A 15,767-nucleotide genomic window follows, 5' to 3' on the forward strand; every position below is an offset into this window, starting at 1 on the left:
CCTTGCGCTTGCGCAGAACGGCCCTTCAAGGTCCACGCGAAACTGCTCAACCTCGGCCAGTGTAGATTGCGCTACAAAATCCCGGGCCATTTCTACCAACGTGAAACCTGGGAAGGGGCAAAGCATGCAGTGTAGAAGTGTATTCTTGGCACCTTGGCATTTTTGCCAACGGAGATGAACCGTTGTGGGGGTAGAGGTATACACCTTTGCTGTAGAAGTCCCTTGTCTTTGAAGCATGAAGCTCTCTAGCACAAGGCGTCAACGAGCGTCCCGGTGTGTTTATTAGCACGCGTTGTGAAGCGCTCCAGCGCAAGGTGTAAACGAGCGTCCCGTTGTTGTAGTACCGTGACTACATGAGACGACACTTACAACGACAACATGATACGCCGACAGCCCCAGCCCCTAAAAAGAAAGGAGACATGTTTTGCACCTCCAAATCGTCTGAAGAGACAGTTCGCGCGCGTACGGTAAAATGCTCAGATTTTATTTGTGGCCGACACCGAGTCGCAGAGGAGAAGGGAAAAGTTATTTCTCTCCCACTCCACATCTCTCTTTCTCGCTCTCTTACGTGCACAGTCAATAGGTCACACACGATACAGAGAAATCATAAATATACACACTGTGTTTCCGCTAAAAACGACAACGGTCCGCAAACGTGTTCGGAGGAATGGCAACACTGGGAAGGATCCGCTGCGCACACTTCCGTAAAACTGGTTTCCAAATAGACAACGCCATTCACTTCGTAAAACTAAATATTAGCACCGTGATTTCACCACGGCTTTTGCTCAAGTGACAACACAGACGTCCTTCATGACGTCGGGATTTTGGGGGGTTGCGAACAACATCTCAATCCACGTACAGAGAGGAATCAGTTGAGTCCAACAGGTTCGACACTAATAGAACGCATGGTCACATCTCTACATAACAGGGTGCAACCAAGTACTGTGTCATGCATTAAAAAAAATAGATACACGGCGTCAGTCCCACAGCACCAACATCGCGCCGCTCACACCAGTATACTTTATCAATCTAAAAAAAAATCATTGCATTGTTACTGCATTGTTACTCGTATCCACCCGTATATACAAGCACTCTCTTCTCCTTTTTCTCTTTACTATTCTTCATTCAAACCTTTAGCGATATGTCACACTCGTAAAACAACGCACGTAAAAAAAAACGTATTCAGGTTTTCGTCTTCGTTCCGACTCTGCAAACCGAGCGCACAAAACATTTCCTGGTGTAGCGTGCTCGCACTCTTGAGCTGTCGGCGAAGTGCCGCCAACACGGACTGATGCAGTGAGGTGCAGAATCCATATCTGCCATCCTTCTCTCTCTCTCTCGTCTGGCGAAAGCGTCAAAATCGTGACTGAGCGCACCGTTTACGAAGACCGTGGCACCACAAAATGCCGAAGGAAGGAACAAAAGAAAGCGTGACAACATACCAAGACTCCTCCGGATTAAAAAAAACAAAACAAAGGAATTGAAGTGCGAGATCATACATCTCGGTGACGCATTCGACAGACGTCACTCGTCTCTTTCTCTGGCACCGCGCACCACGTACCACCGGTCGGTCACCATTGTCCACCTTCGCGTAGAGTGTTCATCCCTCACCGCAGTGTGACAAGAAGCGAGCAGGTGTGTCTCCGTCGTCACAACGTACGCGTCATTCAAATCCAAAGCCTGGATTTCACCACAGCACATTCTTGACACACAGCGCAACAATCCGTGGATACGAACACAGCGACTTGCGCCGCTTGTCCCTTCACCAGCCACTATGGCTCCTCCGGTCGTGCCACCAACCGCGTCGAAAGTTCACACAAGACGTCCACAAGCATGCCATCAGACGAGAGGGGTCCTCACAGCGCAATTTTTCGGGGTGCCTGCCATTAACCAGGTCTCTGGTCCTTCTTGCCGGCTTTGGCATAAATACTCGATATCACAAAGTGCACGCACTTGAAGAAAAGACCAGGGGGTAGGGGAAGGGGTGGTTGGGGGACGAGACGACAGGAAATGCCACGCCACAGAGGGGTGTCGTCTTCAGACGTATCCGTTGGCGGTCTTCTGGTAGTGCTGCTTGGGCTTGTTGAAGGGCCGGGTGTTCCGCCGCCTCCAGAGGCAGGCCACACACATCAGCACCACGATGAGCGTGACCAGGATAACGATGGCGATGACGTAGCCGACGACGTCGCTGCCGGAGCTCTTGGCGTAGTGGTCCAGCTCTGGGTGGTCAAGAGAGAGGGAGCAAAGGGAGAGAAGATCGCAGTGTAAGGCTGGAGATTTGGTCATACGGAAGGAAAATATTTCACTTCTATAACTCCAGCTCATGCTTTCAAGTGGAAAAAGTAAGCTGAACACCTGTAAGTGGAACACACACTCCTGGGAGAGATGAGTAATTGGAACCTTGTAATTGAAACGCTCATAGTGGAATAAGTAAATGGAACACGTGTCACCGGAACACTTATAATTTTGTAATTAAAATGCTTCAAGTGGAATAACTAGGTGGAACACCTGTCAGTGGAACACTTGTGATTGAAACACAAAGTGGAATAAACGAGCAGAACACTTGTAAGGGGAACACTCCTAAGAGGGACAAGTAAGTGGAACACTTGTAATTGAAGCACTCTAAATGGGACAAGTGGAACACTTCGAAGTGTAGCACATGTACGTGGGACAAATCTTAGGAGTGGAACAAGAGCAACAACAACTGGCAAGGATATTTCTGGCACCTATGCAACGCTGAATGCACAGTGCATGTTGTTGGGTACTCTTGTGTCCTGTACGGGCACAGCTCTATCTGATATTACAACCACATCCTTAGCCATTTCAGTTAAAAGTGAAACACGACTCCTACAGTACCCCACTATTAACGAACACAGTCAATTGAATATTGCCACAAATTGTGTATTTCTTCTTTAATTGTCAAAGCATTTCCTGGCCACTCGTGAAAGAAAGTATGCACTTCCCACAATGACCATTGTGACAGTGCCCAGAAAGGTCCCATTTTTCTCCAAGGACCACTCTAGGTCCGAGACGAAAAGTTAAAATTTCAAATTTTTGGGATTTACGCATGGAAATGATTGGAGTGCTCCGGACTAATTTGTACCACCTACGGATCTTTAAAGGAGCCATGAAGAGAAAATGCACGTTGGTTTTATTCGAAAGATTTCGTGTTTTATAGTGCCCCCAGCACTTGTCCGGATACAAACGGTGCTTTATTCACTGAGAAATTAAACAATTTAGGTTAAAATTTTGATTTTCCCGCTCAATCGTGCGTTTTCGTGGTCCCAAATGACATCACAGGAACCGACCGCTTTGCAGCCTAGAGTACCTTCATTCACGCATCTGCCGTACAGGGTAGAGACACGTATATGCTGGTGCCGCCATTTTCGGTTGCTCATTCGCCACCGAAGCAAGTCATTGTGTCAAAACCGCACTAAAATTATCGCCACAACGCGGTTTACTGAAGAAGTTTAAATCATATTGTCTGTTTCGCGTTGCTAGGTCTCGTGGGAAACGAAAAGAATAACGCGTTGAGCCCGTTGGCCCAATTGCGGCGGCACGGGACCGTTCAAAGGTTGTCTCCACCCTGTACAGCGGTGTAGGTTTGTTCCCGCGTTTCTTTACGTTCCGTAACCTAGATGGCGCCACCATACCGTGGCAAGCGTTTGGTTTGTTTTTGCCCGCATTTAAACCTGGCTTGTTTTTGTTCTGGGAGAAAATATTCGTTCCCTGAAACAGTGCTCGCGCGACAAATGGGGTCACGTAAGACACCGTTGCTTGCGTCAATCGGCCAGTGTCGTCTGAGACAACCCCAAGCCCCGTAGTGCTGTGCAGCTAAACCAAGCAAGCTGTGCGCAGTACGAACAGCAGAACGCATCAGTACTTCTATGTTTACATGTGCTTTCGTAACTTCCACTGTTTGTCCCATCTGCCCTAAATTTAAGCGCAAATCGCTTGTTCGTCTAGTTTGTAAGCTCTACCTAATTTGCGTCTGCTTCTGCCAGCCTCCGCCAATTGCAGAGCTTAGCTCATGTGACATCATAGGTTCTGTTGCGGGAAATGAGCTGGTGGGTCGCATGACCATTCCCGTTTTTTCTAATTATGTAGCTTATTTGAGCGAAGTTTACGTTAAAAGTGGTGTCAGTATGATTCTAACGAGACAATCTTTTGAATGAACCAAACTTGTGTTTTCTCTTCATGGCTCCTTTAACGTGCGCCGGAATCTCGACACATGGGTGTTCTTGCAATTCGCCTCCACCTTAAAAGTGGCTGCCACGGCCAGTAATTGAGCAGCACATACGCCTCCGCCACTGAACCACCGCAGTGGCTGCGAGGCGAAAAAGCGTCAACTAGAGTATTCAAATAGTGATTTTTCTTTCATTTCAAAGCAAATGCAAAGGAAACAATGATTTTATTGCAACAGCTGCGAACTGAAGTGCATATTGAGCAATTTCCAATGAGAAAACTGATATTTAAAAATTTTTGAGCATTCCCTCCCCCCCCCTCCCTGATTTTTTTCAATTTTCAGCGTTTCAAGAAAAACGAAAGGCATGTTTGATGTAATAATCTCCCTGTAGCATTAAACGAAGACTAAGGCTGTGTTCCAATTTGCAGACAGCTTGGTAGACAGCTTATGAAGCAGTGTAATTAGACGTCTAAAGGAATAAAAATTGGAACGGCGCAGCGGTCACGAACGCAACGCCAAGGCAGACGACAACCTCGTAGCAGACATGTGGAGAATCGCAAGCCGCAAGTTTCATAAATAATATTACCGTTATTATTAAAAATATAACGTGATTTAAAAATTAAACAAAATCACGCTTACCACTAGTAAATTAAAATAAATATTCCAATAAAAGAATGTTAGTTTGTAACCACATTAATATGCAAAAAGATGGTGCTGGCATCACTTTATAGTTTTGACAGGAAGGTAGCCTGCATCGTTTCTGACTTCGATGCTGTCACCTCGAAGCAGTCTTTGTTGACTGCCTCGTTCAAATTGGAACGGGGCTAAGGCGTTGCGCTGCTGATCACGAGGTTGCGGGTTCGATTCCCGGCCGCGACGGCCGCTTTTCTGATGGAGGCGAAGAGCGAAAACGCCCGTGTGTACGAGATTTCGGCGCACGTAATAGATCCCCAGGTGGTCAAAATTAACCCCGAGCACTCCACCACAGCGCGCCTCATCGCCTGCATTGCGTCAGCGCGTTAAACCCAACAATCAATCAATCAAATTTTAACGCGGCTTAACATGGCGGACTGTCCGCGAAGACGGCAATGAAGCCGTCTAAGGGGTGAATTGGAACGCACCCTAAGAAGCCTCCTCTTGTGCCCTCCCTCACCTGTGCACTGGACGCAGCAGTTCCCCGAGCTGTGGTTGTGCGTTCGGCACAGGTCCTGGTGGCAGACAGTCTCCTGGCAGTGCAGGTGGCCCCGGCTGCACTCGCACCGGTTGCAGTTGTCGATCACGCGCTGCTCCCCGTCCGACAGCACCAGGCCTGCCCGCGTGCACTGCCACTGCGCGCGCTGCTGCGTCGACGCCGCCTCTGCAAGGACGCCGCAAGGAGATCACTGGAGGTTGCGTTGAAAACTTGGGGAAACTTAAAAACAGTCTCAGACTGTGGGCTGAAATTACGGCAAGAGTACCTAGCCTTTCAGGCCAAGAGTACCTAAAAATCTCTGGCTACGGCCCTGGGCTTACCACCGCGGAGGATATTTGATGGGCGCTTTCGTAAGCGGCACGTATGATGTGTTACTGTGAAATATTTCGCCCACGTTATCCGCGTTTTTTTCTCGCGTGCTCCTCTCGTTTGCACCTCCAGTTGCGTTTCAGTGGGCGGTTAGAAGCAGTCGCTGGAGCTACCCGCATCGCGCGGGTGGTCTCCGCGGCTGCGTCAGCGCTCCTGTGGCTTGCGGGGCGCGTTTTTGCGGGGAGAAAACGCTCCACGCGGTTCACGCTGATGCCCACATAGACGATTAAGCTCCGACAGAAGCAGAAAGAGTGTGCCATCCGTGTATGCACGCCACGCAGTTTGTAGGCAAGGGGCTCGCTCACAGACTCCGGGCTCGCTGCATCCGTGGCTTGGGCGGCCCATGTTGCCATTCGCGTTTTATTGAGAACCCCATTTTGGCACTTGCATCTCCTAAAATATACCTCTACAACTTAAATTGCGGGCCTAGTTCTGCATGAAACTTCATTACATTGAAATTCTGGCAAATGGGACTTCATTACACAGAGGGTGAAAATACATGGTGTGCATGCACTTGAAGTTACGAAAAATTCCGCGGTTCGTTACATCGAGGGTTTCGTTACATTGACATTCATTACATCAAGGTTTACCTGTATACAAGCAGTAACAATTACAAGAATACAAAGCCCGTACAGAATAATCGGCAAAATACAAATTGATACATGCACAAGTACAATTTCATACATATGGGTGAAATAAAGTAAGTCATTCGACTCAAGTACTTTTGCGAAAAAGAGAGCAATATTTATATTCACTTACATCCATGCACACACATACATACACATATGCATGTATCTCAAAGACCGTAAATTATATTTTTGCATTTTTTACCCTTTGCTGTTGTAAAAACTAATTTAATGAGTCTTCGTAATAAAAAGAATGCTGGTACTCTCAGTTCGGCACTTACGACATTTTGCCTCAAATACGCCTAAGGTTTCCTCTGCGCTGAAAAATGTGGGCGTGTATAGGTGGCCATCCCAGCGGTTTTAGTACTTCAGAATGGTCCTGCCTATACGCACACTGTGTTCAAGCATGCTTTTTCTCTGCGTTGGGTGGTCGAATTGGGGCAACAAACACAGACCACAACTTTCCCATTTAAGTAGCCTAAGAAGGACTATCGTCGATGAAAAAAAATTAAAGCCATTTTACTGGATATGAAAGCTGTCGGAAGTGCAGAGCAGTGATTCGCCATAATGAGCTGTGGTGCTGTTATCCGCTCACTTTTACCACCCATGGCAATCTTCGCCGCCTTGTCTCATTCCTATCCTGATCATTTCAACGGAGGTTTGTTTTCCTGCCTTCGCAGTGCTCGCGTGCTCCCTGCCTGAAATTATGCCAGGGGGAGTTCTCTTTTTGTGTGCTTGCTTTTCTGCCTGCACGTGCCGGCGTTGCAATGCCGTTTTTTTCTCCTTACTATCGTAAATACGAACCCAACAAGCGTTCCTAACTAAATTAACGCAGGCGCTGGCAGTTAATTTCATATATTTTGCCTCAAATGTACCTGCAGTTTTCTTTGCGCTAAACAACTTGGAGATGTGTGACAATCGCCAGCGGTTCACGAGTTCCGAACGTTTATGACTATGTAAACCGCTTGGCTTTCGAAGCCTCTGGATTTCGACGCGACGACAGCCGCTACAACGGAATGCCGTGTGGCTCTACTTGGGCCCAGCGAGCAAGCTACGACGACAAAGCGAGCCCCTAAAGTGCTCTTCACTTAAAACATGGCTGCAATGGACATTGAGAGGCTGACAAAGGAGCTCAGCAGGAGGGTGATGCAGCGCACAAGCCTCTCCTCACCTTGGGTGGAGGATGGGGAGCAGGGGATGCAGCATCCCCCTGAAGTGTGGTTGGCCGAGCGGCACATGTTTGGCGGGCAGCCCATCTCGGAGCACTGCACCTGGCCCATGGTGCAGTGGCAGCGCTTGCAGTTGTCCGGGGACCACGATGCCCCGTCGGCGTAGACCTTCCCGTCAGTCCTGCAGGCTGGCGAAGCCCTCAGCGAGGTGGCGGCTGCTTTTGGGGGAGGAAGGAGAGAGGAGGGACCAAGAATCAGCTTTGGGATTATTACAGCCGAGCTGTTGTAGGCTAACTCCCCCGTTCGTTTGCATGCAGAGCCCAAGGAAAGCCACTCCCACCTCCTCATTTCGGCACACCCCTCTCTTCGGCCACCTGTTCGCCTCTGGCACTTGATATTTTGATAGAAGTTTGCGTGTATTTCCCCTCAAAAAAGGTCTTCCCAGCAACGCGTTTGTGTTTGGAAATGAAGTCGACTTTAAGGAGACCGGTGTTAGCTTGGCCTTTGTAACCTGGCTTTCTTACGCTGTGTGTTGCACAGTGAGGCCTACTCATAACGAAATATAATAGGCGAACTCCCCGTGAACGTGGCAGAAGGAGACCACCGACGATGATCAGGCCACAGTCACCAAGCGTGGGAGCGATGCCTGTCGGGAGCCTGAATACCGCAAGACGTCAGCTTGGATACAATCCTGTCGAACACTTCCCTAATGTGACGGCATGGTTTGAGTGGAAGTGTGTGGCCAACCAATAGTCCGGAAACAGCTCCACTGGTCATCCACCTTCACAGAGTGCAATGACACTGATTTTTTTTAGTCGAGTTATGACACCTTTTTGATTGTAGCATGCGGTTGATTCTAGCATGTGGTCGAACTCTAGTGGTTGAACGGTTGATGAAGCAAGTTATGAGCTACTTAAACAAAGTTTACAATAATATGAATGCTTGCTATACACATCAAGCTATCTCAGTAGTGGCAGTGAAAAAGTTAAAAGTTGTTACGAACATACAAATCAGCAAGAATGTTCATGGAGCACACAATTTGAGAGCTGTTCCACTGGTGAATGCGGTGGTTGTGCGGGAGCTATAGATGAGCTTGTAGTCGCTACTGGTTTAATTTGTTGGATGATGCCGTGGCAGGGATAAACAAGGCGTTAAGATGCTTATCTGCTTCCCATTTTTCTGCAACGGTGCAATCGGTGGATTCATGTTGCTTCTGCCACAATCTCTACTGGCGTTGAACTCTATTAGCATGGCATTTCACTCGAGATCAACCTCGCTGGACGAGGTCTGTCCACGGTTGTAGATGAGTACAGCCATCAAAACTGTTAACAACAACAGAAAACGAGGTGCCAGCGTATGCACAGAGCGGCAGCTTACGATAGCGCTCGGGCTGCTAAGCCAGGCTGTGCGCATGTGCTGAAGCACCCGGGTGCAGTAGGGCAGCATCGTTAGTGCCGATAACCGGGCGCCAAAGATGCGGCTGTTGCTATCGTGAGCTGCCACCCTGTGCGTGAGCAGGCACCTCGTGTTTTGTTGCTGTTAACAGTTTTGACGACTGTACATTGCACTATACACAAAGCTTATACACGCAGGCTTGAGTGCAAGCCTCAAGCACAATGCAGTGGACAAGCATTAGACAGATGCAGCTTTCACACTTTGCATGCACGTCTCACAGCAGCAAGACCTGAATGGGGCATTAACAAACCAGGAAATCGCTTTACAACAGAGACACCGCCTCGTCTGTCTTGCTGGCTTTGTACTTTGTCGCTCAAGTTGACTTGAAACGCAGGACAGATTTTTCGCAAGTGGCACAGCAAGCACTATCGCGCTGAAGAAAAAAATAAAGCCGTTCCACTCAATGTGAAGCTATCGCGAGTGCAGAGCAGTGATTCGCCGTAATGGCCTGTAGCGCCATTATCCGCCCACTGCCACCACGCGATGCAATTCAAATTTGCCAGCTTAGAAGTGCTTGTGCGCCCCCTGCCTGAATGTGTGCCAGCGGGAGTTCTGTTCTTTTCGTGCTTGTTTTTCCTCCCGCATGTGCTGGTGTTGCACTGCCACTTTTTTCCGCTTGCTATTGTAAAAACCAACCCAACGAGCGTTCCTAACTAAATGAACGCATGCGCTGCCGGTTAGTTACATTTATTTTGCCTCAAACATTCCTGCAGTTTTCTTTGTGCTACACCGGGGAGATGTATGACAAACGCTAGCAATGCACGACCTTCGAACGCTTGTGACTATATAAACCGCTTGGCTTTTGAAGCCTCTGGGTTACGCCGCTACGCCAGAACGCCGTGTGGCTCTACTCGGGTCCAGCGAGTGAGCTATGGCAACGAGGCGAGCCCCTCGAGTCTATCGTCCCCTGTCACTCACTGGGGCAGATGGGGCAGCAGTGGTTCTTGAGGAAGAGGGGCTCGAGGCAGGTGAGGGGCGGGCAGGCCTCGCGGAAGCAGCGCTCCTTGCCCGCGCGGCACAGGCAGCTCAGGCAGGGCTCGGGCCGCCACGCCTGCCCGTCCTTGTAGCCGCCCGCACACGGCAGCTGGTTCGACTGGTTGCTCACGCCCAGCTGCTGCTCCTCCTCTGCTGCGCCAAGGGGGGGGGGGGTTCACTGTCTTCGTCTCCAAAGCGATTTGTGACATTTTCTTTTGTACGCAAACACACAAAAGAGACATGGTGACTTAAGTTGTTTATTTTAACACAAAGAATGCGCCATCTGTGGTCAAACAAAAGCCTAAATTTGTCAAAAGCCTAAGTTGGTCAAACAAGAGTCTAGGTCGAACTAAGTTAACGAGTTTACTGGCTGTGTGAGTCTTGATTGAGTTACGCACCTTAAGCTTCTCCCTTTTCTTCGCAGTTTGTGGAGCTTTTTCGTTTCTATGATGTGACTACGAATGGAGTTTAGTGACTATTCATTGAAGAGAATGGACTCTCTTTGTTAAGAGCCTGTTGATGCATACCCACCCACTCATCTTCACTGCTTCCACTAAATGCTCAAAAAATTTTAAAATTGGGTTTCGCATGCCACTGTTGCGGAGGACTTTGAATTAAATAGAAGCATCTTAGGATTAGGAGCATCTTAGGATCTTAGGAGCATCTTAGACGACCCACTAAATTCTACTGTACTTTTGTTAATTTCAGCGGTTATGTGAACTTCGGTGTAAGCTGAGTACATTGATTAAGATGGTCGATTAGTTGTAATTTATTTATTGAAGTTGTTTATTCGAAGAGTCACTTCAGCTAGCCTTGGCCAATGTCCCTCAAAAATACATCTGCTACAATGTGACTACGTTTCTTCTCGAAACGTACAGCGTGCCACACGGGAGTTTTTTCTGCAAACATTGGCTACACCACACATTGCGGGAACACAGCCACCCCAGTACTGACAGCCAACAACGACACCGGTAACGACGAAGTGCCACCGACCTGCACAGGTGGCACAGCACTGTCCCTGCTTCCTGGTGGGGTTGGCGCAGGGTGCGGGTGGGCACTGCATGGTGTCGCACAGGGCGACACCGTCGACGCACTCGCACCGCACGCACTCGTCCAGCCACCAGCTATCGCCCTCGCGGTGCACGTGGCCGTCTAAACCCTGGCACACACCCGTGCCTGCTGGAGGCCAGTGGAACGGGCTTGCTGCGTCGTCTGAAGGTCAAGACGGTGCAAAGAGACAGCGGTCAGAACAACGCAGTTATCAGGGTGAGGGTGGTTGCATGAGTGCACTGTAGATTAAAAGGGCCATCAAGACAAAACACAACTTTGTTCAATTTGAAAGAACTACAGTCGATCCTGGATATATTGAACTCCAAGGGGATTGCAAAGTAGTTCGATATATTGACAATTTGAAGTATACAATACGCACATCTGAAGCTTACCTGAAAACTCCGCATCTTACTCAGAGCTTTCCGAGATCGCCACAAGCTGTAGCTTTCTGATTTGTTCTTCAATCTTCAAAGCACAAAAGATACGACCACCGCACTTTATTAAAGCATGAAAAAAGTCCGTGACCTTCGCTTGCTTTATCTTTGGTGCCATGAGGTTCACTGACCTGTCTTCAAGCTTACTTTCGCCATTCAAACAAAAAAAAGCCCGGCGCCCTCCACTGCGCCACCACGGCCGTGCATTACGCTCAGTGCTGACGCAAGCTTGGCTGCCGTAGGCTGTTGGGAGCATTGTCAGGGTCGCTAACAAGGTCCGCTTCTTCCCCACCGCAACCACCGCATTGTTGCGATCCGCCACAGGCTGCACGTCTCAGTCAACACTTACAAACTTTCGTGCTGTTGCGACATTTATAATGGTGCATGGGATTGCTGACAGCTCTCTAATTCACTCTGGAGGTGCTCAATGCTGTCGTCTTTTGTATCTGAACACCTTTCGTTTGGATCCGCAGCGAAGCCGCTTTTCGGAACCATGCACATGACACGCTCCAGAACGGCTGGTCTGCACTGCCTTCACCCTACGTCAGCTTGCTGCAGTGATGTCCGCCTTCATTTAAATTATTCCGCTCTCTTGCGACCATGGCTCCGAAGACATGCCGAAGGGAACAAAACAAACACGCACCATGCCGCATATGTTTCCATGCCCGATGAGCCACCGCTGCAGGATCACAACGCCTCCCGTTGGTTTCACCTCCCCATTCCCCTTTCACATCCAGTCACACCCTGTGTTCTTGTTGTCATGAGGCTATCCCCATGCTAGCGCATTGAGCAGGTCGAGCAGGTGCTGACGACCACACAAGCGACGCGATGCACGAGACGTCATAATCACCATCGCCCACAACTCCATCAGGAGAGGCACACTTGAAGGGGCACTTACGGCACGGCGTTCAATATATCGGATGGGATGGTTCAATATACGTGTCCAAAAGTGCTAAACTTTTGAATGGTATTTGCAAGGGGATATTTGTACTGTTTGATATATGCGATAATTTGATATATTTGAATTCAATATATCCAGTATCGACTGTACTAGCCTTTGGTTACGCAATCCGCACCATTCCAGCCATGAAAGACGTTGTTCAAACAAAAAAAAACGCACGAAATATTGAAACAATTTCATATTTCGTGCCACAGTGACGTAATAAGGGAAGGAGTGAAATACTGTATGAGCCAGGGCTGAAAACATGGTTATCGGGGTGTGAACTGGACGTTGGCATCCAAGTGACACCATCAAATGGAACAAGAAGCCCCACTACTATTGTCCATCCATGTTTCTTGGCGGTGGCTTTGTTTGGTGGCAGCCAATTGCGCAAACAGGATCCTGTGACGTTGCAAAGACCTGGTGGTAAAGTGGCCGGTGAGTGCCCCACTGCTTCGTCTGTTTTCTTTAATACCTGGATGATTTGTTTGGAGTTTGCCCGACAGTTGGTGTTACTGTTAATGGGACAAAGTGGTCCTTTTAATCAGCCAAACTTGTAATTTTTCTTCGAGGCCCCTTTAATTAATGTGCTCACGAGGCTGAGAATGCATGCAAAATGGAACACTGCTCAGTCTCCCACAAACAGCAGTTGTGCTGAAAATTGTCCCTTGCGTAGAGACACACGCATCATCTTGGCTTCCCGGCATGACATGTGGTAGTTGGCTTTTCCCGCATGTCGTCCAAGTTGTGCACGAATGCCAAAAGATAACCAACAACAACAACAACAAAACGGTTGGGAAAGATAGTTACACTAGTAGGCCCTAAAAGGCGTTATTTCATGAGGGCATTAATGAAAGGGTCTTAATGGCGTAGGTGCCTTAAGAGTAAGAAACCAACAAAAGAGGTGGCGCACAAAGTTGGCTTTCCCACAATCACATGCGCTATGACGGCTGCCGCTAGCCTGGTTGGCTTTTCCCGCACGACACTACAGTTGTGCAAAGAAGCCGCTTCATCTGCATCAAGCCAGCACTAGGCAGACAAATGGGGTGTTCATACCAGGGCTTTAATCATAGGGCCACTACTCACGCAAGGTCAGGAGGAAATCATCACACGAGGGCTGAAATAGAATGGGGATTGGCGTCCTTCTACAAGCTTGCTGATGCCACTTCAGAAACTAAGCAGGTTCTTTTTGTTAGCCATGGCAATGTGTCGTCTGTACAGACAAACAACCAACTGCAGGTCCACTGCTCTGGACTGACGGCAACTTCGGCGGACTGCTGCAAGCTACAGATTGCCAACAGTGAAAGCACTGCTTCAAACAGTCCTAGTTGCGAGATGCTCATAACTGGTAAAAAAGTGGTACAGGAAATTGCCAGGCAGCTATCGTATGGATGTCTGCAGGTATCAGCCATTGCAGCGCTAAGACAGCAGTTGGCAGAGGTGGGGTGGTTTATGTGTTGTCAGTGCAGGTATTCGCAATACTCGTCTGGCTGCTTTCGGTTCGCACACGAGCTTGCCTGGCTCAATTTGGCACAAGGCAGTGGTGGGGAGAGTGGGAAAATAATGTGTGAGGATGACTGAGAGTGTATCAGCATATGCGCGAGAGTACGGCTTTTGAAAATGGCAGCATGTGTTAGTGACGAAGGCGACTCACTTTGGCAAACGGGGCAGCAGGCGCCGGGTTCCATGATGGGGTGCTCGCAGTAGGTTCGCGGGCATGCGACCAGCGAGCAGACCTCGTGACCGTTCAGGCAAGCGCAATGGCGGCACTGGTCACGCCACACACTGCGGTCGTCTCGCGGACACGGTCGAGACAGACCCGTGTGGTTGGCCGTGCCGTGGATCGGGTAAGTCGTTGGCAGCTCTGCGGAGATGGGTAGCGGTGGCATGTTTACTTACCGTTTGGAGTCTTTGGTCGCTTTGGTGACGAATGAGATGGAAAGCATTGATGCATGCAAGTTCTGAGAAGAATTATCGTGACAGGTGGCGCCCTCTACGGAACTAAAGCAGGTTTGGTACCAAAGCATTTTGTCACATGCATGCAAGCGATGTGTATGTTAGCTCCAGCTTTCTACGCCAGGTTTTGTAGGATGCCATAATGACTTTGAGCTATAATTGCAGACAAAACACACTGGTCTGACCACCTGCATTGTTTCCAACGACCAGCGAGTGACACTAACCGTAGTGCTACCATTAAGCTGACGTTTCCACATCCTGATTTACACAGGAATCGTCTGACTGCGCGGCTATTTCTTTTGTGCCTTCTTTTTTTTGTCACGAAATTGTTTTTCACCGTCACTGAAAAACACTAGTTTCTTGTGCTCGTAGCAGCATGCCGGTTGGCTGGCAAGGCGATACCTCCAACTTAAAGAAAGAATAGGTGCAACATGTGGCAGAATGTATTTACGCAAAGTGGGCATGGTGCCTTCAACAAGTGACTGCCAGGCTATGCACGGTTAACCGTCACAGTGCTACTCCAACTGCAGAAGTTCGCGAACTGGCAGATTTTTCCCCCTTAAAAATACGGCCCAATCACCAAGATTACCTCAAACAACTATGCCGGTAATAGTTGTAGCAAAAATTTGGGGCAACGTGTCAAAGTACCCAAGGTACACATTAGAGGCAACCTGTTTTAAATGCAATTCTGAAACTAGTACAGTCCAGCTTACTTTTAGTGAACACATCGGGGAACAGAAATCAGTTCGTTATATCCATTTTTTGCAAAAACTGGAGGTAAAATCTATATATTCTAAGGGTAACAGGAAACGAAGATTTCTTCGTTATAGCCGGGATTTCGTTGAAAGCGGGTTCGTTAAAAGTGGGGTATATATCTGTATGTGAAATACATTTTTGAGGGGGATTATGTAAACAAGAAAAAATTTTCAAAGCAGCCTGCCTGCTCCTGACAGCCGCACACCTTGCCACAAGAATTTTCAGAAACGTGCTTTCAAAATCGTCCCGTTCCTAGATAGAGAAAAAAAAGAGAGTCGAGGTAAGAGCGGTGCTCACTCTCGCAGACGGGGCAGCAGACGCCGGGCTTCTTGACCGGGTTGGCGCACTTGGTCTGGCACATCTGGGCCTCACACTTGGCCTTGCCCGAGATGCACTCGCACCACGTGCAGTCGTCCTCTTTCCAGCGCTCGCCGTTGTTGAAGCGGAGCCCCGACGACGTCAGGCAGCCTGCGAGTGCGCGCAACAATTATTAAGCTCAGCACAGACCAGTTCACCCTCACGTCTCGGATACGAAGATACAGCGCTCGCCTGCTTATATTTCGGAATGAAATGCAGATCCGTTTGTTTCTTGTATTTCGTGGGTTTTTTTTTTTTTCTTTTGTGTTTTCGTGGGGTTAGCCGCACACAGACCGTGAATG

At 48.7% G+C, this 15,767-nt stretch overlaps 1 protein-coding gene across 4 annotated transcripts in view; it reads right to left on the bottom strand.

Annotated features, from left to right (window-relative positions):
* Positions 1–463: 463 nt before the first annotated feature.
* LOC144149558 (cysteine-rich motor neuron 1 protein-like) overlaps positions 464–15,767 on the bottom strand; it is a 241,271-nt gene continuing 225,967 nt past the window's right edge. Inside the window, exons 5-11 of one of the 4 annotated variants that reach the window (XM_077681194.1) lie at positions 15,406–15,576; positions 14,051–14,260; positions 10,966–11,184; positions 9,916–10,125; positions 7,545–7,757; positions 5,340–5,543; positions 464–2,219 (exon numbers count right to left, since the gene is read on the bottom strand). In XM_077681194.1, the coding sequence (XP_077537320.1) occupies positions 2,038–2,219; positions 5,340–5,543; positions 7,545–7,757; positions 9,916–10,125; positions 10,966–11,184; positions 14,051–14,260; positions 15,406–15,576 (1,409 nt within the window). In that variant the 3' untranslated portion in view covers positions 464–2,037. Of the gene's footprint in view, positions 2,220–5,339; positions 5,544–7,544; positions 7,761–9,915; positions 10,126–10,965; positions 11,185–14,050; positions 14,261–15,405; positions 15,577–15,767 lie in introns of all 4 variants that reach the window. The other 3 variants (XM_077681192.1, XM_077681193.1, XM_077681195.1) reach the window with 3 other exon arrangements.

This window comes from Haemaphysalis longicornis, unplaced genomic scaffold (assembly GCF_048455015.1).
Source record: "Haemaphysalis longicornis isolate Haplotype H1 unplaced genomic scaffold, Haemaphysalis longicornis Haplotype H1 scaffold_8, whole genome shotgun sequence".
Taxonomy (NCBI): domain Eukaryota; kingdom Metazoa; phylum Arthropoda; class Arachnida; order Ixodida; family Ixodidae; genus Haemaphysalis; species Haemaphysalis longicornis.